Below are 25,961 nucleotides of genomic sequence, written 5' to 3' on the forward strand. Positions count from 1 at the left end.
CCCGCTCTGCAGTGTCGGTCATCCCACTGCCTGGGAATGGAAGCAGCTCGGTGCGTTCCAGGCAGGAAGGAAAGCCTGGAGCTGTTTAAAACTCGCAATCTTCAGGGAATTTCAGTCGCGTCCAAGCCCGTTCCCGACCAACTGAATAACGGTGCAGGGTTTGAACGCCGGCCCGCCTCCGCCGCTGCCTGCTGCTCCTCCCTCCGCGCCGGCCGCTGCCGCCCCGGGCTCCGCCGGCCCCGCCGCCGCCGCGCTGCCATGGGGGTGCCGCGGGGGGCTCTCCCCGCCGCCGGGGGCAGCGCCGCGCTCTAGGGGGGTCTGCCGGGCCCCCCGGCACACCATGCCATTGCTGGATTTCTTCTGGGCTTGCTTCAAAAGAGCCAAGGTAAGGCAGCGCTGCCCCACGGTGTCCGTCCCTGACACGCTCCGGTTTGGGAGAAGCCTCTGGAAGGGGCGCTGGGGACGCGTCCCCGGCGGGGCTCGGCTTGTTCGCGGGGTCGATGTCTGCTCTGGGGGGGGTGTCCTGCCCGCGCCCCACGTACACGGTTTTAATTTTGGCTGGGCCATGTGTAGGTGCGCTGGTCCCTGTGCCCTGGGCTCGCCCGCTGCCCTTTCCTGGGTCACCGTGTCCCGGCAGCGGCAGCCCTGGGCGGGCAGGGGGCTGTGCCCGGCCAGCTGGCCTCTGTCTCTGTGTCTCTTGTCTCTGTGTGTGTGTGTCTGTGTGTTTCTGTGTGTGTGTGTGAGCACCCTCAGCCCCCCGAGGTGGTCAGCACATGCCAGGAGGGTCCTGCCGTGCCTGCTTGTGTGGTGTGGCCAGGCTGGGACATCCTTGCCAGCCCAGAGGCTCAGGTCAGCCGTGGCGTGGCTGTGGGGCCACGGCCAAGCTGGAGGGTCAGGGCAACTGTGAGCAGGATGACAAAGGAGCAGCAAGTCCAAGGGCCCCCAGGTTTTCATTTCCTGCAGCAGCAGTTCTCATGGCGTGACATCTGAGATTTTTCTTTAGGGTTTAATTCTTCATCTGTCACCTTAATAACAAACGACTCTCCCTGCCTGCTCCTGATCACTGTTGGTTTATTGTGTCCCAGCCTATGCAGTGTGGTGGGAGGTGAGCTGGGGAGGTTGTGGAGTTATGGTTAGTGTGAATTTCAGGAGTTTCAGATTGGGAAAAGTGGTAAAATCCCTTTTTCAGACAGTGCTGTACACCGGGCTGTGCTGGGTGAGTGGATCTGCTGTGGTGAAATGAATGTGGAATGCACGCTGTCCCCCCGGGCTTTCAGTGCAATGCTTAAAATAGTTGAGTCTAAAAATGACATTTGTGAAATTCATTGGTAATATTAGTGGCTGTCTTGTCCCTGCTGTCTCGTCCCTGCTGTCTCTGGAGAGCTTAGCTGTCCTCATTAACCCTGCTTGTCCCTGCGTGCTGCCTGTTGGCATTGCCATCGTACTGGTGGTGGCACAGAGAGGGACACTGTGTCCTGCATGGCCACTGGCACAGCTGCAGCTTGGGATGGCTCCAGCCTGGCCTGCACAGACTCTGGTGCCCACGGGTTTCAGCCTCCTTGGAAGCACCCAGCAGTCCACTGCCTTCAGCCCATCTCTTTGGCCCAACGTGGGGTCCGGTGGCCCAGCTGGCCAGGGCACCACCCTCCTGGTGGCCTTCAGTGGACACCAGTGGCCTCCTGTAGGGCTGAGCCTTCTGCTTCAGCCTGGACCCGCTCTCCTCCCCATGCCAGCGCTGCTCAGCTGCTCACCACGAACAGGCGAGGAATTCTCACCTTCCTTGCTGAGGAATTTCTTGAACAGGGAGAAACGTGCTGGGCTCTGTCTGTGGGATTAAAGCTTTCCAGGCTAAATGAGGTGGATCCGTGGCTGGTGGAAGATTTCATGGGAAATGGAAGGTGTGGGAACAGACTGGGCAATGCCAAAGGATCCAGAGGAGCTGGGTGACCTCCCCTGTGGACAGGGGCGCGCTGTGAGGTCCAGTGATGACTCCAGCCCTGGTGATGGCACGCCTCGGGCAGGCGGTGCTGCGGGAAGCACAGCAGCAGGGACATGGTTAAGCCTGTCTTCCCTGGGCCATCCTCAGCCCTGCTGCCCCGGCAGGAAGAGGGGTCCCGGGGCTCCGTGGGAAAGCCGGGCTCATTCCGCGGCGCATTCCTGCAGTGATCCCGCCGGCACCTCTGGCCCGTTCGCGGGGCGGCGGCGCTGGAGGGGCTCAATCTGCACCCAGAGAGGGACTGGGGAGCCTCCCGGGCTCTGGGCTCACCTCAGCACCGGGCATGGGGACCTTCTGCTGCTCCTGCACCTCTGCAGAGCTCTGCTGTGTCCCAGGTGCTGCTGTGAATCCCATTTCTCGTGGCTTCCCTCGGGAGCCGGGCTGGTGGCTGTGCTGGGCACACCATCCTTGCCCAGTGCTCGGAGCCCCTGGGAGTGGTGATGGTGTTTTAAAAGCAGTGGGGCTGATGCCCTTGGGAGAAGCCTTTGCCATGCCCTGCTTGTCCTGTGGCTGGAGCAGCACTGCTGGTCTCAGGTCACTTCTGGGCACAGGGGAGGCTGGAGCAGGGACCAAGCCCAGATGTGAGAGGCAGCATTCCACAAATGTGAGAATCAAAATGATAAAAAAAAAAAAATCTGTTTTTTTTCTTTCTTTCTTTTCACAGAAATTCACCTTGTTAGAAGATAAAAAAGATGCAGGTAAGCTGCAGCAATAATATTTGGGGCAGGAGTGCCCTTGCTGTTAAACAGGGGCAGGTGAGCAGGGATCATGGGAGGAGGAATGTCGCCTTGCTGGGTTCTTCTGCCACAGTGTGATTTTTTCCCCCAGAAATGTTATTTTCAAGAGAATATATTTGCAAAGGGACCTTGGTTCCTTTTCAAGTCCTCTTGTCTTTGTGGTGAGCAGCTTTGTGCTCAGCAGATAATCGCATGGGGAGCTCCAGAGCCTTGGCACTGCAGTGCCATGGGCAGGAAGGGCACCCCTGGCTCGGAGCCCCTCAGCTTCGTGTGACTGGAGTGTCTCAGCCATGACTGTGGGGCAGGAGGGACTGGCAGTGCAGCTGCAGGCTGATCCATGGCGATTGTGCCTGGCTGCTGCTGCCCTGATCAGACCTCTGCCAAGGTGGGGGCACAGGCTGGGCTTGGAGCTGCCCTGCCATGAGGGGTTTGTGGGTGCTGGGGAGGCTGTGCTGGTCTCTGGGAGAAGAGGAGGAGGAAGGGGAGGGTATGTGTGCCAGCAGGACCAGGGAGCAGCAATGGGGATGGGGCTGTGGCAGGGGGGCAGAGGTCCTGCCTTTCATCATCCCACTGTTGGTACCATGGGGGTCTTTGTGCAGTGACACCCCGAGAGTCAAACCCGTCCCATCCTACACAGGGTGTCCCATGGCCATGGCTCTGGTGGCCCTGGAAGTGGAGGGACCTGGAGCCCGGGTGGCTCTGCTGCTTTGGGCACAGGGCTCAGGACACGCCCCGTGGATGGTGGCTCTGGTGTCGGAGTGGGGGCAGTGGGGCTGCCCACACTGCTGGCTGGAGCCCTGGCACCATGAAAAGGGAACCCCCCCGTGCAGGGAGCCTGTGGGATGTGCCTGGGGATCTCCAGGCAGTTCCCTGCCCAAAGGGTGATGCACTGAGGGCCTCTTGTTTTCATGCACGTAAGGGTGAAGTGAGCTCTGAGTCTGGCTGGTGAGAGCCCAGAGCACAGGAGAGCTCTGGGTAACAAAAGGTGCTTTGTGAAAGAGCCCCAGAGGTATCTTGGGTGGTCTCTGGCCCTTGCACAGGAGAGATTAAGAACATAAAAGTCAAGAGTTAAAGAGCCTTGTGGAAGGGAAGGGGCAGGGAAGGCTCCTATGGATCACACTGTGACTGGGATTTTGGGGCAAAGAATGTTTATAGGTTTTTTTCCCCCTTGGTTAAAACTGCCTGTAGAATCCAGGTCTCTCCTGATGAAGGCTCAATGACACTCACGTGACCCCAGCTGACACCTGCCTGTCACATGTCCCTGTCCCAGCTCTGGCTGCTGGAGGGATGCTGGGTGGCCATGGGCTCTGGGGGCAGGAGGAGCAGGAGCCTCGTGTCCTGAGCAGGAGCCTCGTGTCCTGAGCAGCTGCAGAGTTTCTCACTGTGGGATTTGTCACCTGTGACTTGATGTGATGTAGCTGCTCCTGGTGTCACTGTGACCTGCAGCGGTGCCTGGGGCAGGCTGGAATTCTCCCTTTCCCATGGATTACACTGAACAGGAGCAAGCCTGCAGGGGGTTGTGCCCTCCACTGGGAAGGGGCCAGGGCAGGTGCCTGCTGCCCTCTTCACTCATTGTCCCCAGAAGATGCTCAGACAAAGGGGGCATTCAGGCCGTGGGCTTGGGGGACACCATTCCCTTCCCTTATGGTGAATTTCAGTCTCCTTGGATGGGTGGCACGAGGACCTCAGCTCCTGACACGGTGGCACGAGGCAGGGTGGAGATGGTTCTGCTTTATCCCAGTAGCTCTTGGTAAAGGGTCTCTTCCATCAGTTCCCAGAGCTTGCCTCTGACTTTCCCCCTTCAGCACTGCTGCTCTCCCTGCACACCTGGCAAACTCCCTGAGCTGCTCTCCAGGCATGGGCAGACCCACTCCCAGCCCCCCTTTTGGAGCTGTGGTTGTGCTGCCACGTCCCCTTCCCTGAACACTGGCTGGATGAGGTCACTGTGGCTCCCCCCAGCATTAAAACACCTGGGTATGCCATGGCAGCTCCTGCAGCAGTGATGGTGGAAAACAACTTGGATTTCATCTGCCTTCTTGGAGGTGATGCTTCAGCTGTGGAGCACATGGGGACTCCTGTGTCCCTGCTGTCCCTCCTGCTGCTCTGCCCTGCAGCAAAGCCCTCCCTGGCCCACCCTGCAGTCCCCTTGGCTGCGTGGGACACAGAGCTCCTGCACAGCCCCAGACTGAACCACTGGAACAATCCCAGCTGGGTCATGTTTCCATGGATTTCCTAACCCTCTGTTTCCTCTCCAGCATTCACTTCCCATGTATTGTTCTGGACTGGGCAGAAAGGAAAAGCTTGAAGAAAGGAAAGGCTTGCAGCCTGGCCATGCACCTGAAAACTGCATCCTCAGAATAAATTCCTACCAACAGCAGCACCAGGCCCCTCCAAAAGGGGCCGGGAGGTGCTCTGCCCATGTCATGGAGCACTGGCTCCTCTTGCTGCTAAAGGACAGGGATGGAGCTGGTGGCTCCTGCCAGTACAGCCTGACAGTGGTGACATTGCAGCATGTCAGGGTGGGCTCCTGCAGCTGGATGTGGTGAACTAACAGGGAAAAGCAGCACAAGGGACTCGGCTGAACTTTTGCCCCTGCATGAAATAATAAGGTTGTATTTACTCAGCATCTGGATCACCGAAAATAACCTGCTAAATTTAGCTGTTGTTGATGTGTTGTCACAGCTGAGCTGTTCGTCTCTCCTCGCACAAAAATCTCCTGCGCTGACTTGGTGGGTTTGTGGCCTGAGCACGAGGCCCCCGTTCCTCACCTGACCTGAGCCCATGACTGTGATTCCCCGGGTTTGGGGGAGAAGCAGAGACTGGGATCTGGTTTTGTCATGAATGTGTTGGAAGGGAGAGGGGCAGGGGGCTGGCAGGGGGCTGTCCTGGGACGTGTGGGCATGCAGGGGCCAGTGCTGCTGCTCGTGGCACTGGGGCCATGCTCTGGCTGTAGCATCAGAGCCAGGGAGATCAGGAGGGACCCATGGAGTGAGTGGGATGCTGGACGTGGCAGCAAGGACCCGTTTTGGGCACTTCTGGGACTCGTTGAGAAACTGCTGCTCTTACATGGTGGAAAAGGCAGTCATGGGGTTGGGCGTGGGTCAGAGCGTTGGGAAGTAGAAAAGCTGAACCGAATGTGATTATTTGTGGTTTTGGTGGGACATGTGATGAGGGGATTCTGTGCTCCTTCCTCTTCCTCTTCCCTGCCTTCCTGGGTTCAGGCTTGGCTGGCGAATCACCAGTTCTCATTCTTGTGTCCCTCTGCCTGCAAAATTTGTGTAGCTCTGAACCCCTGATGACTGCTGCAGTGACAGAGACCCCTCCCCCAGCTCAGCTCCTTCCTTCTGGGCTTTAATTCCAGGGCTGGAAGTTTTCCCGTTTCCTGTAGCTAACAAAATACAGATTCCCCCCTCTGGACAGCAGGATCCGCTCACAGTTTGGGGGATTTTCTTTGAAGGCCAGAAAGGAAGGGCCTGGCTTAGAGAGAAGGTTTTTCTGTGTTGGTGAGCTTCAGAGCACATGGGAAGTGCAGGGAATGAGCTGGGAAAAAGCCCCTTTAGCCACCTCGTGCCCGGAGTGTCGCCAAGTTTTTTCCGTGGCAGCAAGGAGCAACTGAGACTGACTGGAAAAGTAACTGCAGGCAGGAAAGTACATTTCTATCTGCATCCTCGGGTGGTTTGCATGAGACTGAAAGGAGTGAGAGGGAAGTTCCGAGTGTGGTCATTTCCCTGAAATTATCATGAGAAAATACACTGAAAAGTGGTGGAAAGGTTTGGCTGGGCAGTGGTTTTTCTTTGGTCAGAACTTGGACATGCAAACTGCCTTAACATGCACAGGAAGGTAATCCTTGCTCCTGAAGTAGCCCCTCAGTCCTTCTGGGCAAAGCTGGTACAAAGGGAGCAGGCATGGGGCTGTGGGGGCCTCCTGGGGCTGTGTGATGCTCACAGGAGTTTGTTTTCAAAGCCCAAGAGGTCAGATGGGGAAAAAGCAGTGTGAGGTGTTGGCGGGCCAGTCTGATCACGTTAATTCATTCTCTTCTTAAAGAAGAGCCCCTGAGCCCTGCCCGGCGCGTCTGCAGGGCTTTGAACATCCGCCCGCCCCCGGCAGCGGAGGCGGCAGCGAGCGCGCCCAGGCGCGGGGTGGCAGCGGAGCGGAGGTGACTCAGTTTTGGGAGGGCTCAGGTGGAACACGTGGCTCAGCATCACCTTCACCTTGGCCCCTGGTGATGCCCGACCCTGGGGGAAGGGGCTGAGCGGGGTCCCAGGCGACGCGTCCCGGGGATGCTGCGGGACCCGGCGGGGAGAGCGGCTTCCTCGGCCGGAGGCGCGGCCGGGGAGGCTCCGCCGGGGCTGCGGGGAACGAGCGGAAGGGGAGCGGGCGTTGCCCGGGAGCGGCCCCGGTCCCGTGCCGGCATCCCGGCGGGGGAGGAGCCGCCGCTCTCGCCCGTCCCGCCGGAGCAGCGATGGGTCGCCGGGACGGGGCCGGGGTCGCGGCTCCGCGCCGGGGCTCCGGGCGCTCGCTGGGGCTGCGGCTCCGCCGCGCCGCGGCCGCGGCTCCGTGCGGGGGCAGACGGCGCGGGCGGGCAGGTGAGTGCGGGCCCGGCGCTGCGGGGCGAGCCCGGTGCGGGGGCTGCGAGCAGCCCGGTGCGGGGCAGCGCCGGGAGCGGGGACGTCGCGTTTGCTGCGCGGCGGGCGAGGGACGGGGCTGGCGCAGGGTGGGCTCCGTGCGTGTCGGTGCGGTGGATGCAAAGGGCAGAGCGCGGACAGGGGATGCGGCTGAGGGGCTCGGGTTCTGCTTTCCCTCCAAAGCCGGGCGATTTTGGTGGTGTTCCGGGCCGTGCCCGGCTATCTGTTGTGTCTGAGTGTTGCCGGTCCCAAAGCCGAGGCGAGGACTGTTCTGAACCGACTGGTAAAGCAAATCATCCGCCCGAGGGTTGGTCAGATGAAAAGAGCTTCCACTTTTCATCAAAGAAAGAGCATTATTTTGTATTTGATAATGTTTTAATGATGCTTTTATCAGTCATCTTGTCAAGGCTGTGAAAATGCTTAAGGAGTTTTTGTTCATTTGGAACTCCAGTGCTAAAACTGTTTTGATGTGGCTTGTAAAGATGCCTGTGATAACAGGGTGTGGGTAATGATCTTGAAAGCCATTTATTTTGGGTTGTGTGAAGGAGGAACTGCTGCTGCCTGGTTTCTCCATCGGCTGTGATGCTTAATGAACAATTCCACCTCACACCTGGAGACTCATTCTTTCTGCTGATAAATGATCCCTTCAGGAATGGCCCAAAACATGCTGTGTGGACAGGGGTTATTCCTCAGGGATGAGAAGATAGGCTTAGTTTCTTGTAGGTGAGGGGGAAGTGCAGTTCTCTAAAGTTCTCCCCATGCCAGTGACATTGCCTGGCTCAGAGCTGGCACATGTGGCAAGTTGTAGCCAGGGGCTGTTTGCCCCATGGATCAGGGGGAACAGGATCTCCTACAGGGGACAGGGAGTTCTGGGATCATCCACGTGAGAGCAGGGAGCACAGATCCTCCCTGGGGTCTCCTGGAGGGTCTGTGGTTGCTCCCAGGAGCTAGCCCTGCCAGGAAGATTTTGACAAGATTGCTCAGCATCCTGTCTCTTTTCACACGTGCTGGTAACCCCGTGCATGCTTCCAAGGATGGACCAGAATGGAAAACCACGTTCTTAGACTTGCAAAGTGCCGCCCTTATCTTTGGGACCACAGCCCGCTTGGCTTGCCATGTGTCCCCCGAGCAGCCCTGCAGCACCGAGCCCCTCGTACCCCTGCCTGCTGCAGCCAGGTCCACGTGTGGGCTGGGCACCGGGGTCCTCACCCTCCCCTTGGTGGGACTGTCTGGAGCAGCAGCAGTTATTCCCCCACCCCCGATGTGGCGAGAGGAGGCTCTGACTCGGGTGGGTGAGGCAGGAGCAGTTGGATAATGGAGCTGCTTGCTCATCACTTGCCAGCATTCTGCCTTCCAGGAGCTGGGGGCTTTCTGCTCGGCTTCAGCAGTGGCCACATAATCCGGATTCCTCGGATAAATTCCTGCTGTTTCTCCTAGATCTGTGGCTGCTCTTTTAATTGCCCGGAGCTCCAAGCCAGACACAGGACCCTTGTTGCACAAACCCAGCTCCATGAATGATGCTGTTGTGTGTGTCTCTGAGCTTCTCTTTTCCTCCCTCCTCCTTTGGAAGCCGGGGAATTCGGCACTGCTGAGATCCCGCCTGCTGTGTTCGTGCAGCTGGCAGCACGGCTCCAGCTGCCATTTCGGGTGTGCCAGTCGACCTCTTTCCCCTGATTTTCCTCTCATGAAGGACATTGAAGCCATCCTCCTCCTCTTGGCTGGAGCTGGTTTGCTCCCTTCCTGCTGGTGTGAGGCCAGCGCTGGAACATCCCTGTGGTCCTGGAAGCTTCAGGTGGATGGGCAAAGGTGGTTTCTGGGCTCTCTGTGCTGCAAATTCACTGTTTTCAGGGGTGTTAGGGATGCCCTGTGGGCCTGGGGCTCCTTCTGGGATTTTCTGGGTACCCTGTGGTTGGAAGGGCTGCAGTGGAAGCACCTGGGTGATGCTTTTACAGCTGGGGATTGGAAAAAGTCAACAAGCATTCTGCACTAGGGCGGCTGGACAGAGATAAATGGGGCATCCTGAGGTGGGCAAGGGTGCCAGTACAGGCTGGGCCAGCTCTGCCAGGGGGTGGCACCCTTCATGTGAAAATAACACGAGTTTCTCCTGTTCTCCATCTGCAGCAGTGGAAAAACAGGAGCCATGGATAATGCATTAGCAGAGCAGGAGTCCCCTGGCAGCTGGGTGTGACACACAGGCCCCAGACCCCATTGCCTGTGGGTGCCTTTCTGGGCTCTCTTTGTATTTATACACCTGAAAGAAAACTGTAACCTTTTTTTTTCCCATTTACTCGGGTTGTTGGAAAAGAGCAGCAGTGAAAAGGCCGTGGCGTGCTGGTACAGGATGTGTCCGGGGGGGGTGCGTGGGTTCCTCTTCTGCGGGGGGTTCCCAGCTGGAGCAAAGGTGCTTTTCCCGTGGACTCTGAGTCGTTTTTTGTCCCTTTCCGCTGTTTCCTTGCTGTGACTCTTCCCGGGGTTTCATGTGCCGGGGCAGCAGAGGGAGCCGTGTCCCGCGGGGCCGTGGGGGGGTCGCGCTTTGGGACCCCCGGGCCCCGCGCTGCCCCCGCCTCTTTCCAGCTCAGCGTCTCTGCGAGATTTCCTGCTCTCTGCCTCCACACCCTCCCCTGTTCCTACTTCACGCAAGGAACGAGTGGAAAAATGCCTGAAACCTCTGAGCCCGGCTCTTTTCCAGTGGCAGTCACCGTGCTGGGACCACCCGGGTGAAACAACCATCCCGGCTGTCCCCTGGGGTGCTGGCTGGGGGCTTGGTCAGCGCTCCAGGGCTCTGCACCCATCGTGATTCCAGAGGCTCTGCTCGCCCTCTGTCCCTTTTTGTCCCCTCCCCATGAGCCGGGGAGCCGGACTCTGGCGGGGTCGGGACTTGTGGGGGTCAAGGCTCGTCTGGGTCCTGACACCCGGATCCCCCTGACCCCTCCTCTGCCCGCGGGTGCTCACAGCCTAAATGACCTTCCAGTGATCCCCCCAGATCAACAGCTTCTCCCTTCGCTGGGGCTGACCCCGAGGGGCACCGGCTGCCTGCTGTCACCCCCTGCCACCCCCTGCCCACCCCTCGGGGCCAGCTGGCGAGGGGCTCTCACGCACAAAGCTGCGGGAGGACTTCGTAGCCAACAAGAGCCGCATTGAGCAGCCTGTGCTGGAGTCCCTTCCCTCCGTGGGGAGAGCCAGGGCAGGGGGGGCTGCGGCAGGCAGAGGTTGCTGGGAGGAAAGTCAGGAGCTTGGGAAGGAAGGAAGGAAGATGTGCCTCTCAGACTATGAAAACAATGGGGGAAAATCCTGTTTTTTAACCTGATTCTCCCGTGTTGGGAGCTTGGGCATCCCCCCAAACAGTGATTTCCAGAGGAAAGGTGGTTTCTGGCATCCCTACAACATACCTGGTCTCTCTCCTGGTTTTCTGGTCATCCCACCCCAGATTGCTGTCTGCCTCCATTTCTGCCTCTCCCTCCATGCTTGGGCTGGTGCTTCCTGACCTCCAGCCCTTTCACCTCTCATTACTCACAAAAATTTCATCCTTCAAGTCCATTTTAAGCACCGTTTTTCTGTGGCTTCCACCCCAGCTGTTCCATCTGCTGGGTCTGACCCACAGGGAGAGCTGGGGACAGCCAGGTGTGTCCAGAAATTGTCCTGGGGCTCCTCTTTGTGGAGATAACAGACAGAGGGATCCTCGTGGGTGCTCAGCCCTGCGGGGAGGTGACAGCTGTTGGTGTCCCCATCCTGCAGGCCCTGCAGTTGCTGCTGCCAGTCTGGGAGTGGAGGGAGAGGGATGGCTGAGCTGGGGGGGCATGGGGGCCTGGGGCAGTGCAGGACATGGATGGGGTTTGGGGTTCCACTGGGTTTCACATATCGCACAGAATCACAGAATGGTTTGGGTGGGAAGAGACCTTAAAGTTCATCTCATTCCCTCCTCTGCCATGGCTGGACACCTTCCACTATTGCTCAAAGCCACATCCAGCCTGGCCTTGGGCACTTCCAGGGATGGGGCAGCCACAGCTTCTCTGGGCACCCTGTGCCAGGGCCTCCCCACTCTCACAGGGAAGAATTTCACCCTTCTCTTTTTCAGTGAGAAGCCATTCTCCCTTGTTCTGTCCCTCCATCCCTTGTCCCAAGCTCTGGGACACTGGAAGGGTCTCTAAGGTCTCCCTGGAGCCTTCTCCAGGTGAACACTCCCAGCCCGGCTCCCTGGCAGAGGGGTTCCAGGAGCATCTCCTTATCCCTCCTGTGTCGCGGCAGCCGCTTCCCCGGCAGTGGCCGATGTGGCACCGGGGAGCCCCCGCTCCTCCAGCCCGGGGCCGGGGGCTGCGGGCGCGGGGCGGTGCCGGGGGCGGCGGGCGGATCCCGGGGCGGGCGGTGCTGTGATGGATGGGGGCGGATCTCGGCGATGGGGGGCGGATCCCGGGCGCTCCCCGCGGCACAGCCCCGCACCTGCCGCGGCCGCGCTCACACCGACAACAGCCGGAGCGCCGGCTGGCACTGCCGAGCCCGCCCGCTGCCCGCGGCGGCCCGGCCACCGAGAGTCCCCCCCTACGCCCTCCATCTCCTCCGGAGCCCTCTCTCCTCCCTCGACAGGTGCCCCGAGAGCGCGGCTGGACGGGGCACAGCCTGAAGGTAAACGGGGAACCTACGGCTGGGCGCGGGGAGTGAGCGCAGAGGAGGAGGTGGGTTTTGGGAGAAAGCACCCAGCAATCTGCTGTCTTTGCTCCTTGGCTCGGCTGGGCTGTGCTCCGATTGTTGCACACGCGTGGCAGAATCCCTTCCTGAAATCACTCACAGCTCTGTGTGTAGTGGAGTAAGTAGGCATGAGGTGATGGAGGTACAGTGGCCTCAAGTTGTGCCAGGGGAGGTTTAGTCGGCTATTAGGAACAATTTTTTCTCTGAAAGGACTTTCTCTGAAAGGATTGTCCAGTGGCACAGGCTGCCCAAGGTAGTGGTGGAGTCACTGTCCCTGGAGGGATTTAACAGCTGTGCAGCTGTGGCACCTGGGGACATGGGTTAGCGGTGCCCTTGGCAGAGCGGGGGGAACACTTGGGCTCGGTGGTCACAGCGGGCTTTTCTGACCCAAATGAGATTTTGTGATTCACCTGTGGCTCCAGAGAACGCTGCTCAGCCCTGCTGCCTCCAGCAGCACCAGAATGCCTCCAGGTGGGATGTGCGTGCTCTGGCACCGGTGTCCGTGTCGGGACGGACTCGGTGCCCGCATGAGGTGCCTGTTGCTGCAGGTGGGGAGGATGAGAAGCTTGGAGCTGGCATGCAGCTCCTGACAGCCTCGTGCAGTAACTGGATCCCTCTGTTATCGCGGGCTGAGTCACGGCAGCGTGCGGGCGAGAATCCGCGGCTGCCTTTGGAGCGGCCGGGTTCGGGTTTGGCACGTTCAGCTCCGGGCCCGGCCGCGCTGACCCGCACGCGGCTGGCAGGGTTCAGGAGGGATGTGGGGTTTGGGCCACCTGCGTTTTCCCAGGGCTCCTCCTCGCCTACTTTACCTGGGATTAGTGCAGGTAGCCTGGTGGCTGGGAAAACACGGATTTGCCATCTGTCAGGGCACTCCAGATCGGGCCCTCTCGCTGCAGTGGGGGAGGCTGGGCTCTCTGTCCTGGCTTTCAGTGCCATGGGCACGTTTGCAGCAGGTCGGCTCCTTTGGAGCCCTTTGTCGTTGGTAGGGACGGGCGGGTTTGCTGTGCCGGTGTCATTCGTCACCTTGTGACCCAGCAGTGCTCTAGGGAAGCGTGCTGCCGAGGTGAGAGGCTGCTTCCTCGGGGGCTCTTTGATGTGCCGAGCTCAAACACCAGCTCTTTGTGCGTTTGGATGTGTGCTTTGTGTTCTGAAATGCTCCGTGTGTGCCGAGGGCTGCAGAGCCTCTTCTACTTAAAGACCTTTGTACAGTTCCTGGGTGTTGGAGTGCATATCGTGAATTTTTGGCAGAAATCCACACTCTTTTCCACTTGCATACGTGAACTGTTATCAATGGCTGTGCCTTTTTCTGTTTGCATTCTCACCAAAGCCCAGCTGAGGAGGTGGCTGTGCAGTCACCCCTTGCTGCTCTTGGCACTTGTGTGCCAACAGGAGCAGGGGCCACGGATCAGCTCGCATCCCATCAGTCTCCCTCCATTCTTGCAGGGAAAAAATCAGCTCCCACCCCTATCCTGAAAGCTTGTCAGTATTTTCTGTGTGTGGCAAAACACGAAGTTCCAGCGTGGAGCAGGTATCAAAGCTCCTTCTGAGGAGCAGCTCACGTTCATGCCATGTGCTTGCACTTCCTCCAAGAAATCCTTTTCTGATAAAAGACTGACTGCATAAATCCAGCCGTGCTTCCGTTGAGAATTCTTTGTCTGCATCGCCTCCAATGCCCAAACCCCAGTCTGTGTTCACAGGACAGGCTGCCAGCGCTTCAGTTTCGTAAGAGAACAAAATGTGGTTGTGCCCAAGGGCACGTCAGTACTTCCCTTTGGTTTTGTACTAATTTCAAAAAGATTTGAAGGTTCTCAAAGTCAATTGAAGTGAGTGGGGGAACGAAAGGTCGCCCTTTCCCCGAGGGCATGCTGAGGTTGCTGCGTGACTTTGGGCAGAAGGACCAGGCCTGGAAGTTGGCTGGCACTGAAGGGTGCAGGCACTGCCGAGGGTAAATCGCTGCCAGTAGAGAGAAGAACAAAGTCTCCTTCCTTCAAGGGATCACTCCATGAAAAGCCTGAGACAGTTTGCCCGTTGCAGAGTTTGCGATTTGCCTTTGCCCTCAGTGTGGCTTTGGAAGGGCTTTTGCATTTGGTGTCTGTGGGATTTTAATCCCCAAATTCAGGCAGTGTGCTGGCAGCAGCGCTGTGGGGAAGGGAATGCCTCTGGAGTGGTCACTGTGGCCCTGATGCATGGGGACCTGGGGGGTCCTGTGGTGTGGTGGGACTCCTGCCCTGTGCCAGGGCTCATCTCCCTGGCCCAGTAGAGCATCCCCTAACACGGGGGTCTCCTTTCCTCCCCCCAGCCCCATAGCAGAGATGTTGCTCTGTCCCTTCTGCCCTTTTGAGTTGGTGACAAGGATTACCAGAGCCCGGGGATGAAAGCTGAGCTGGTTTTGTGCACGTAAAAAGCTTTAGAAGTGGTGTGGGGGCTGTAAAAGCTGAGATGCTGTTGCCCTGCCAGTCTTCCCATCCCACGCCATGCCCATGCTGGTCCTGCTGCAGCAGCAATGGTACTCCAAGGCAAGAGGAGCCACGGGGGATAACAGCTCCCCAAACCACGTCACAGGTTTGCTGAGCATGGGAATGTCTCCCTGGAACTTGGGCTTTCTTATTTCTCAACTTCCCTTCTTGCACATGGTGTTCCACTCCTGCTGGGACATGTGACAGAGGTGTTTGGGGGGATTTAGCACTGGAGGAAAGCTGTGCTGGAAAGTGGCTGGAGCCTCCAGGGGCTGGTGGCCAGGGCAGAGGAGCGCCTGTGAACCTTTGAGCAGAGCTCCGGAGGGGACCGGCAGCGGCGGCACATTCCTGCGAGGCCGGGGGTCTCGGCAGGTTAATGATTGAGCTGCTATGGCCCTTCGGTTCCTGCCGTTTGGACAGGCACCTTGGCAACATGTGAACCGTTCCAGGCTGCGGGGCTGGGCGTGGGGATTTAAAGAGACAGGGTCTGTTCCTACATTTCCAGTAAGAGGATACTTTTTTGGTGCCGGAAGGTGATGGCTTCTGGATTTTTATCTGTTTGCCTTCTGATTCATTGGGTGTGTTACCTGCATGTCCTGCAGGAGGATCATTACCAGTGTGGAGCTGTGCTGGCCTCACTCTGCCCATCCCATGCTCGTCACCCTCTGCCTGATGATGCCCATGTGACCCTGATCCCATGGGATGTGGCTCCTTCTGGGTCCCCATGTGTTCCCTGCCTTTGGGTGCAGTGACACCCATGGGTGGCCGTGTCCCCAGCCTGCTGCTGTCCCCTGCAGCTGCTGGGTTAATCATTGACAGGTCCCCGTGCCACATGGGTGCTGGCCTGGCTGTTTGCAGAGCCCTTATCACCACAGGGCACTTGTCACCCCGTGCCAGTTACAGGCAGAGTAAACGTTAACGGCCGGTGCTGGGAACAACTTCAGCAGCTCAGGGGACCTTCCCCAGGGGCTCAGCCACTTCTTATCCCATTGCACTGGGGACACATGGAATCCCAGCAGGGGTGCAGCGTCAAAGCCTGGGGTTCTACAGGGGAGACAGGCTGGTGGAGTGGTCAGGATAAGTCCTGGGACACCTGGCTTCTGGCGTGGTCCTGGGATGAACATCTGGATTTCCATGGGTGCTGCAGCCAAGGTTTGGTCCCACTGCTCAAGAAGCTGGTAGCTTCTCCCAAGGTGTCCTGGTGCTGAACCCAAGGGGTCCCGTGTGCCCCAGCCTGGGGGAGCTGGGAGATTTCCTGCCCTGCAGGTGCAGGTGGAGAGGACAAGAAAGCTGGCATTTAAAGGAAAAAGGAAGAAAAAAAGGACAAAGAGTGAAGAGGATGAGGCTTTGCTGGCAGTGCTGAAGGCTAGGCTGGGGGCAGGGGGGGTTCTTAGGCTGCAGGTGGGGTTTGCTCTGTGGGGTTTCAGAGGGTTGGCTGCTGGCTGGTTCCCTCTCTGCTCCTGCTGAAACTGGAACTGACCCTGGGCAGGGGTGTCACAAGGCTGCAGGACAGTGCCCACAGCGGTGACGCAGAGGGCACTTGACCTCGTTTCATCAGTGTCATTGGGCAAGAGCAGGATGTCTGGGCAGCCAGGGCTGCTGTTCCAGCTCTGTTTTTCCAGGCAGAGGGCTGCCCCATGGCCTCCAGACACCTTCCTGAGCAAATCCCAGGATGGCTGTTGCATGGAGAGAGCCACTGGCTTGAGTCTCCTGGACACAGACACACCGGGGGCACACAGGGACTGTGGCTGTGTGATTTCTCCTGGTATGAAGTCCTGGGAGCTGTGGTGCTGCTTTCTTGGGAGCAGCAAAGATGTAGGAAGCAGTGGTTCTCCCCCAGCTAAAAATAATGGACATACACAAAGTGCAAAAAATCAGGGACAAGGCAGAAATTGCCTCTGTTCTCCAGGCAGGTGATCGCCTGCTGAACCCTGAGCCCTGGCTGCTGCTCTGGACAGAAATTTGCTTCCCAGCCAAGTGGCAGCTGACCCCACGCTTCCCTTTCCCACGCCTGGCCTCACACCTCCACACAGCTCTTCTAGCGCCGAGAAATTCCAAACCACAGCAGGCACTGGAGGCGTTCTGCAGCAGCAGCTGAATAGGATCAAACCACGAAGGGCCTCTGGGGCTGAAAACCCCAAGTGCCTGGTTATTAAGGGGATGTTCAGGGGTGCTGGGGGCTGGTGACACAGGGAGTGCTTTGGCTGTGCCCTTGGCCTTGCTCCTGCTTCGGTGTCCTCCGCTGTGCAGAGAGAATGGAATCACCCTCTCTGTGGCTGTGACCTGTGAGTGCACGGGAACACTGCCAGATCCTGGCACTGAGCTTATTTATTGTTTTATTTATTGTGCTGTCCCGTGGTGGAGGGCCTGGGGAGAGCGAGCTCTCTGCTCTCCACACGGGGCTGTTGGCTTTGCTCTGTCCTTGACTGACTGTTGGAGGCAGCTGCTTCTCCACGTCCTGGATTTCCTGTATTTCTTCTCTTTTTGCTTTCTTGTGCCTTGTGTCAGGACGTCGGTGTGAAGGCAACGTTTGTGCTTCCTAAGCCTCCACGTGTGTCCCTGCTGGGCTGGAGCAGCTGCAGTGCAGGGCTGGGGGGGCTGCAGGGGGCTGGGGTACCCCATCCCTGCCCTCCACAAGAAGCCACGCTTCAGGAGCCACATTTCCATCTGCTGGAGATCCCAGCACAGCCCCTGAGGGACCGTCAGAGAGGGGGTGAGTGACACACCCCACTCAGGGCCCTTGTGGAAAGGGTCTGGGTGGGGAGGGGGGCACAGGTGCAGCCCCCTGCCCCCCTGGCTGCAGTGCAGGACCTCCAGCAATGCCAACAGCTGTGCAAATCCCTGTTCTGCCCAGCGGCTCTGGGAATGGAGCCAGCACTTTTGTGAGATCGAGAGTGGGTCCCCAGCTATGAGCCCCTCTTAGAGGTCCCGTGCTTTGCTTGCCAGACAGAGAGTTTGTGTTTGGATTCTGGATTTTGTGGCATTTTTTTCAGGATCTGGCGATGCCACAGATGAGCTCTCCTCACATCACCAATCCAGGGTCCGGAAACCTTGAGATTCCCTGAGGCACACAGAGGCTGCATTTGCAGCAGGGACTGAAGGGGTTAAAGCTGCTTTGCAATGTGATTAAAAAAAAAAAAAAAGCCATTTCCTTCTTGTCCAGAGACAGTTTATTTTCTGGGCATTCTTCGGGACTCAGGGAGGTGCCTTTTCTTTAAGGCATTTCCTGTAAGCAAATTTATATTTGGCCTGGGGAGGGTGGGGAGGGGAGGTGGGTGCTGGGGAGGGTCGGCAGCCGAGCCGGGTGACCTCAGCTTTTGGCTCCTTGTCCCGAATTGTGGAGGTGGCAGCTGCGGGAGGCGCTGGCCGGGCGGGCTGTCACAGCAGGGCGAGGAGCGGGGTCCTGCGGGGTCCCTCGTGTGCCCCGGCAGTGCTGCAGCCGCTGTGCTGAGGCTGAGCTGGCATCCGCGGGGTGTCGAGGGTGCTTTCAGGCCGTGCCTCCCATTATCTTTAAGATGATCAAGATAAGAGCTGCTGAACCCCGTATCCTGTGCTTGGTGAGGCTGTCTTCCCTCCCCCAGGATGGCTTTGATTGCCACTGGAAAGTCAAACCAGCCAAGGTGGTAATGCAGCAGATCATCAACATCCACTGTGCCCCTGGGGTGGGTAGTGCAGATTTAACTCTTTCCCCGAGGATATTTGATCAGACCTTGATCCTGGGGCAGGGGCTGCAGCCAGACCCCATGCCCCAGGCTGGGCTCCCCCAGGCTCGAGCTGCTCCCCGATGCTCCCCATGCCAAATTTCTTCTCCCCCATTTTATTTTCTTTTTATTACCGTGATTTCCTAACATCGGAAGAGGCGACTTATGAAACTGGAGTTATCCAAACACGTCTTGTTTGAAGATAGCGTTTCATCCAGCAGATGCAGCTTCCTGCCCTGTAAATGGTTCCCATTGTTTTGCCTTGGCTCCTGGCCCCGGCAGCACTGGGGTGTCGCTCTGCTCCAGCAGCCGCAGGAGCGGTGGTCCCAGTGGCTGCACTGGGAGCACTGGTGCTCTCTAGGCAGCCTCTGAAAGCACCTGGGGCTGCCTCAGGTTAAAGGCAGCGAGCTGGCAGGGTGCTGGCTCGGTTGGCTGCAAGCACCACCTGCAAACTGGGGTCGTTGTGTGCTGGGCCAGGCACGGAGGTGACACTGCTCTGATGGATGGCGTGTGCATGGCAGGAAGCAGGGAAGAAGGGATAGATAAAATGAGGTGGTGCTGGCTGGTGTGGTGAGGAGAGTTCCTGGCACAAAAGAAGCAGCACACATTTTAAATTTAAAATCTCTTTTTTTAGTGTCCAAAGAGAGGGGTCAGAGGTGACCCTCAAGTGCTGCTGAGGCATTGGGAAGAAATTTTTTCCTGTGAGGGTGGTGAGGTCCTGGCACAGGTTGCCCAGAGAAGCTGTGGCTGCCCCATCCCTGGAAGTGTTCAAGGCCAGGTTGAATGAGGTTTGGATTAACCTGGTGTGCTGGAAGGTGTCCCGGCCTATGGCAGGGGTTGGATCTGGATGAGCTGAAAGGTCCCTTCCAAACTAAACCATCCTTTAGTTCCACGAGTCAATGATGCTGTGATCCCTGTGGTGGTGTGGGATTGAAGAAGTGGCAGCAGTCAGAGTTGCTGGTGAGCTGCAGTTTTGTGCCTCATGTTCCTCCTGGGCACGGGGCTGCCAGCCTGACCTTGGGTGAGTGTCCGGCAGCTGCAGCTGCAGCCAGCTCTGGGTACTGCAGAATCCCAGACACAGCGAGGTGCAGCAGGAAAAGGCTGCTGGGACCTGGTGACTTTTGGGTGGATCGTCCTTCCCCACCGGCAGAGCCTGCTTTGAGAGGAGCTGGGTGTGCCCAAAGCTCTTCCTCTGACTGAGGAAGCCGTGGTGGGGATCATGCTGTCCCTGGAGCTCGAGCACCGCCGCCGTGCTGCAGCCACACTGTGAGGGTGCCTCTCTTCTCCTGCTCTCCATGGCCTTCCCACCTGCTCAAGCAGCAGGGATTGTTTTTTAATTAACTTTTTGTTTCTGTGAACACTGTTAGAGGCTGGGGAGCTGCAGCTGTTGGCTCATTAATGAAGTTCTCTGCAGAGCTGTGGCAGGAAGCAGTGCTGGACCCTTGGCTCAGCTCGTAGTTTGACGCTTTTCCTTCCTGCCCTGCTCTCTCCCTGCTTTGGGTGTCAATTTTTGCTTTGAGGGTTGGGCTGGGGTCCCCCAGGCAGGGTCCTGAGGAAGGAGCCTGAGCCTTGTGTCTCTGTTTCTTTGGCCGCAATGGTTGGAGAAGACAGAGACGGCAAGGTCAGGAGTCTCAATGATTGGTGTTTGATAAGGTTCACTGATATTTTATCAGTGGTCTCCGAGGACAGGAGGAAACTTTCGTGAGTTAAGAACATTTATCTTGACAGGGCCACATCCCCCTGAGTGCTCTGTGCTGGCTCGGGATGGAACTCAAATCCTCAGAGATCCCAGTCTCTCCTTACTGCCAGCACCCACAGAGATCTTGGACATTTTTGGGCTGTTCTCTGGCTGTGCTGGCAGAGCCAGTCACCTGCTCAGCTGCTTCACCTGGGATTTACCTGCTCTCAGGTGGTTCATGCTGCTCCTTGAGCAGGGACTGAGCCGCAAAGGGCTCCTGGCAGCATGGAGGATGTTGTGTAAGACTGGGTTCCGTGGATTATTGAGCATTTGTGTTTCTTGGCCAGGCTCCTCAGCCCATCGTGGCACGGAGTGATGCACCAGTGGCTTTGTCAGTGCTTTCCCTGTTTTTCCAGCACTGCTCCCCTTCAGCTCATCTCCAGCTCTGCTGAGGGTGGGGATGGGCACGGGGGTGTTTTGCAGTGGAAGGGGGAGGAGAAGCCAGATCCCACCTCTCTCTCTGGGAATGCTCTGGAGACCAAGGAAAGCAAAGATCAGCTCCTGCAGCCCCACTTGGTGCTCTCAGCCCGCAGGGACCTTGTGCCACTCCACAGCCCTGTGGGCAGGTGGGAATGAAACACTCGGTGAGCAGCCGGCGGGAAGAGCAGCGAGTCCTTGTGTGCGGCGGTCACGGGTCAGTGTCACCTGTCACGTGCCAGGCAGGGCAGTGGAGCGTGGCTGGCCATGTGTGCGTGGCTGTGGCTCTCAGTGAGGCAGTGCTGGGTGAGCAGCCACGGGTCCAGGCACTGGGACTGGGATTTTGGGCAAATCAAGGCACGAGCTGTCTTGGATGGGGCTGCGGGCAGGTGCCGCTCGCCCCCAGGATGCTGAGGTGTGCTGGGGCTTTGGGTCCCTTCTGAAAACTCGCATGTCAGTCAAAAATTAGTCATAAAATTAGATGGATAAAGTTCTAGAAGGGTGTGAGCTGATTGATTGATTGACCACAAGCACATCAGCCAGAAGCACTGGGGGAGAGCTTTGCTGAGGCAAAGGCTTCCTCAGAAACACCAGTGGGGCAGCTGCTGCACACTGCTGGGACTGGAAAGGAACATGTGCTTGGGGAAGGAGCATTTTAGAGTGTTCTGAAGGACACAGCCCTGACTGCTGGGGATGGCTCCCCTGCCATGCACAGCTACTGTGGTGAGGGTTTGGCTGGGGAGGTTCCTCCCTGTGTGAAAGCAGTGGCTATTCCAGAATGGCTGTTGTGAGGGCAAAGTGTTCTTAGTATCACCCCTGGGAAGCTCTGAACAGGCTGGAGCCTTTCCCAGCCCTGGCACAAGCCCAAAATCAGGAGGGGATCTGTCACCCACGAGCAGCCCCATCCTCACCATGTCCAGCTGTGAGCACCAGCGAGGCCGTTGTGCAGTCAGGCCCAGATGAAAAACCTCAAGTGGGCCTTGCTGTGACAAATCTTTTCCTTACAGAGGGGCTTTCACATGGAAGGGAAGCTGGAACAAACATGCCCATTCCTGCCAAAGGCACTGCTCTGCCAGTAACTCGCCTCTGCTTCCTACTGCAAGCGGCTGATGTGTGGAATTGGGGCTTCCTGCTGCCTGCTGACCCCTTCAGCAAGGGCTTCTCCTTCTGACCCCAGGAGCTGTTCCTCTGCTCCTGACCCTGCTGTCAGCAGCCACCACTCTGGCTCCGGTGTGCTCGGCGTCGTAACTTCCCGTGAGCTGGAGTAGCTGTGCCAGGGGTGTGAGCTCCTGTGCCTGTAAATCCCTCAGAAGGACAGGAAGTGCTTGGTTAATTAACCAAACTGAAAAAGAGTTGTTTGAACCATGTCTGGGAAGCATTCCACCTGGCTTACAGCAAAGGTCTTGGATTTGGGATTGTCTTTTAGCCACGGAGCAGCCCAGATCCCTTTGTGCATCCTTGGATCCTTCCCGATCCATGGCTCTCCTCTGTGTCCCACAAGGCTTTGCTTGCCTTGGCTCCTCAGAAATGCTGTTTTTTATGTAAAGGGCCCCATTTTGGCCTATGCTCGGGTGCAGGGTGGGCTTGGCTGTGGAAAGGGGCACAGGCAGACCTGGCTGTGCTGGAGTCTCTGGTAGGAGGCAGATGGACGGGACCATGTAAGCTGACTCTGCCATTCCCATGATTGGTCTTCCATTGGGATTCAGCATCTTGACTGTCAGAGAAGAGTCTCTAATATTGCTTGAGGCCAGGTTTTTCATCCTGTTTTATAATATTCCCTGACATTCCCCACATTCCTGGCAAGGAGACTTCTGTGTTTCTTTGAAATGTTCCTTCATCTCTTTGGAAAACTGTGACATCCTTTAAGACTTTTTCAAAATGCCATCGTCCTGCTGTCCTGGCATCTCCTGCTAGCTGCATAAAGAATGGGAAGCCTTGAGTTTCAACTCCAGCCCCAACATCATCTCGTTCCAGTTGGGAGATGAAGAAAGAGGTAGACCTTGTGCTCCTGTTTGACGCAGTGACCTCCCTAAACCTGATGTCCCTGCTGTGTTTCCACCCCTATCTGCAGGTTTCACTGCCCCCCGTGTTTTTGGGATGACATTGGTCCTGTTTGCTGAGCTTCCATCGCTGTCACAGCCTGTCAGGACAGCGAGATCTGACAGCCTGGGCTCCCCTCTGGGCCTGGATCTGCAGGGTCTGACCTGCCAGGTGTGAACTGAGGGCAGGTGGGATGTTTTCCAATGCTGTATCCCTGGGTGGGAATGAGAGACCTATGGTGTTTCTCACCGGGAATCAGAAGCAAGGTGAGATGATGCTCAGCTTGTTTGGGGAATGATTTATGCCAAAGCTCTGGTTTGGGAAGTGCAGGCACAGGAAATGTGGTTTTCGTTGCAGAGACTAATCCTGTGTCAGCCACAGCTTCTTGCTTGGGCTGTGCTGACCCCTCTGCTTTGGGCTGAGAGGTGAGCCAACGCCTGCTGCACAGGCAAGAAACATTCCTAGGGCAGGTGGAGCACACTGGGCTCAGCACAAACCAGAAATTTGTAGGGAATTGGGTGATTTAATCTGGATATCTCAGATTGCAGGCACTGCTGTTCTTGTCCCTGAACCATCTTTTTGAGCTTTTAGTCCTCTTAGGTATCTAGCCACTTTTCCCATCCCTTGCACACAGAACCAGCTGGCAGCTCCTGAGGAGGCTCAGCCGAGGCTCACGGACAGTGGTTTGTGTAGCTGATGTCTGATGATGAGAGGGGGTTTTGGGGTGTCCATCCCTCTCCTCTATCCCGGTGTCCTGCCAGACAGCTCAGACTCCCCACCGACCCTGCTCCCAGCGCCTGGAGCCGGCACCGCTTTGCCCTTAACCCTTTATTTCTCCGCTTGGGATGGAAAGCTGCGGCTCGCCTGGCAGCACCGGGGTGCCGGGCTGGGCAGGCCGGTGCTGTGCTGTGCCGGGCAGGACGGCGGGGCTGGGAGCGGTACCGGATGGAGCCCTCCCCGCCGCTCCCACCCCCGCCGTGGCGCTCAGCCCTGCGGGGCCGGGATGTCCTGTTTGCCGGGGCGGCGGGGACACGTCGGCTCGGCTCGGCTCGGCACAGCCCTGCCGGGGGGGAAAACTGCAGCTCTGCCATGGAGTGCCTGTGGGAAGGTCTCTTGCCGCCGGTGGATAGTGCTGGGTGGCCGAGGAGGGAGTGAAGGGGGCTGGGGGTCATGCTGATATTTTTTTTCTGCATTTAAGCCACGGGTTCCAATGAACAAAGCCGGGATTAACAGCTCCTGCCACGGTGAGTCTGCTCGCGTCCCGGCTCTGTGCTTGGATGGGAGGATCCAGGCAGCAAACGCTCTCGGGGGAGGTGGGAAAGGCTCTAAAATGACCTTTTTTCTTGTTGGAGATTTCTTGGAAGCAGCGTTTCCTGTGCAGCAGGGCGGTTTGCTCTGGCTCTTACACAGCGGGGCGAGAGCAGGGCTCAGCGGTGTCGCTTGTGTTGTTGTTAAGTTGTTGGGTATTTTTTTTTTTTTTAATCTTTTCTCGAAAACCAGAATTTCCTTCACCTTTTTTCCCGTGCCCGGAGCGGGGCTGCAGCGGGGTGTGCAGGAGCCTGCTGGGGCCGGGGATGCGGCTGAGCGGGGCAGGGGTGAGAGGGGCGGTGGCAGTGACAGAGCACGGGCTGGCCTCAGTGACACCGCGAGGAGCTTCTCCTTCCCCTCTCTGCTCCACGCTCGAGGGGCAGCAGGCAGAAGAGACCTGCAGCCCTGGTAGTATTTGGGTTTATTTCTGCCAGAGGCAGCCAAGCCGGTGGGAGTGCCGCGTGCCAGCTCCTCCTGATCTCCGATTGTTTCCTGAGCCAAAATCCTTCCGTGTGAGCCCGGCCCTGGCAGGCGGTGAGGGCGGCAGCCGGCGTGGCCAGGGGTGCGATGGTGCTGGTGCCAGCCGTGCTCTGGGATGTGGCATCACCTGCTGACACCAGTTCACTGATTTAAAAGCAGTTTTCAGGAGGAGGAATGAGAAAAGAGCGGGGTTTGGGGCTGTGGGGTGGAAATGCCTGGTGGAGGTGGAAATGCCCCCAGAGCTGTGGTGAGCGATGCTCAAGCGGTGCCAGTGGGTGTGGGGTGCAGCAGAAGGGGGTCCTGATGGGAGAAGCCTGTGAGTCCTTCCCCTGGGCACACAGAGCCGTGTCCCCCTGAGAAATGTCCCTTGGCTGCATTGGAAGCTTGGAATTTGGGTTATGCCCTGATGCGTGGCGGTGCCTGGAGGAGTCCCTGCACAGACAGGGGTTCTGAGCCTGCACCCCCGCGGGCTGAGGGGGGCCTTGTGCTCGGCTGCACATCCAGGACTCCTTGGGGTTAAACGCCTGAATTTTGCAGATCTTTCTGATGTGGGATGGGATTTCAGGAGTTCAGCAAGGAGCGCATGCAGGCGCCCGTACTTCCCCTGGGCAGCAGGGACCAGTCGATAAAACAAAGCTGAGTCTGCTGGGGGAGGAGGAAGGATCTTGTGCTGAGCTGGGAAATACTTGATTTGGGGTTATTTTTGTATTGCAAAAGGGAAGAAGAGAGCCCTAAATTAACCATTCATGCCTCTGCTGGGAATTCAGTGCCTGTTCCTTCCTGCAAGGGCTCGTGCCCATGCCAGAGCTGTGGCAGTGGCCACTGGCTGGGTGTCACAGCCATGGCTTGGGCTCCCTGTCTCTGGGGACATGTAGGGCTCCCACCAAAGCTGCTGGAGCCTGAGCATTCTTCAGCCAGCAACGGGGTGGGTTTGTGATTCTGTACAACATGGAAAAAGCTGCAGCAAGACCACAAGGGAATTCTGCTCCATGGGTTCCTCTGGCAACACACGTGTTTATGCTAAATAAATGAATAAAAGTAGGAGGGAATTCCCTTGTGTATTAAGGAAGTAACTGTTCTTTAGTGCCTGGATTTAGCAGCAGGAGCTGGGGGTCGTTCCTTGGCGTGGGAAGCAGGAGAGCAGCTTCAGAGGTCACATCCATGGGAGATACAAATGCTCCAGTGGGTGATTGGAGCTGAGAGCTCCCTGCAGAGCCAGAGCTGCTGCTGATTCTGTTTTCTTAGCAGAACTGTTGGTGTTTTCCTTTGGCTTGGCCTTCCTTGGCCTTTGGTGGTGGCTGGTGTTGGGTCTTGTGCAGTACTCCGGACGTTGACCTCAGTCCGTGCTGGGTTTAACACTCTTCCAGGTGGTGAAAACTGGACTTTTGCTGTTGTCCGTGTAAAGAAATGAGAGATGTGATGTCTCCTCATCGGGAGGGCAGCCTGGCTGGTACCTGTGGTGGGTGTAGGATGCCAAAGCTCTGGCACCAATGGCTGCCCTCAGAGCGACGGCGTCCGCTTGTCCAAACAAAGGGCGCGTGAGATCCGTGGGATGGCCAACAGGAAAACGGAGCAATTTTAGAAAGGGTGGACTACAGGATGGGCAAGATGGATTAATTTTCTTCAGCATCCGAGTAGCTGTTTTCATCTTGCTCCTTGTGGATGCCGCATGACTTTTCTAGGCCAGGTTGGATGGGGCTTGGAGCAACCTGGGGTAGTAGAAGGTGTCCCTGCCCATGGCAGAGGGCCAGAATGAGATGATCTCTAAGGTCCCTTCCAA

The 25,961-nt window shown here is 57.7% G+C and overlaps 1 protein-coding gene and 1 long non-coding RNA gene across 4 annotated transcripts in view; both read left to right on the top strand.

The window, feature by feature from the left end:
• Positions 1–286: 286 nt before the first annotated feature.
• STARD8 (StAR related lipid transfer domain containing 8) overlaps positions 287–25,961 on the top strand; it is a 41,332-nt gene continuing 15,657 nt past the window's right edge. The window contains exons 1-2 of one of the 3 annotated variants that reach the window (XM_053955640.1): positions 287–385; positions 2,661–2,694. In XM_053955640.1, coding sequence (XP_053811615.1) covers positions 341–385; positions 2,661–2,694 — 79 coding nt within the window. In that variant the 5' untranslated portion in view covers positions 287–340. Of the gene's footprint in view, positions 386–2,660; positions 2,695–11,745; positions 11,979–23,596; positions 23,638–25,961 lie in introns of those variants that run through there. The other 2 variants (XM_053955642.1, XM_053955641.1) reach the window with 2 other exon arrangements.
• LOC128795123 (uncharacterized) lies at positions 15,432–17,623 on the top strand. Its single transcript, XR_008433408.1, has 3 exons — positions 15,432–15,649; positions 17,006–17,210; positions 17,491–17,623. It is a non-coding gene; the product is annotated as an uncharacterized LOC128795123 (long non-coding RNA).

This window comes from Vidua chalybeata, chromosome 14 (genome assembly GCF_026979565.1).
Source record: "Vidua chalybeata isolate OUT-0048 chromosome 14, bVidCha1 merged haplotype, whole genome shotgun sequence".
In the NCBI taxonomy this organism is placed as follows: domain Eukaryota; kingdom Metazoa; phylum Chordata; class Aves; order Passeriformes; family Viduidae; genus Vidua; species Vidua chalybeata.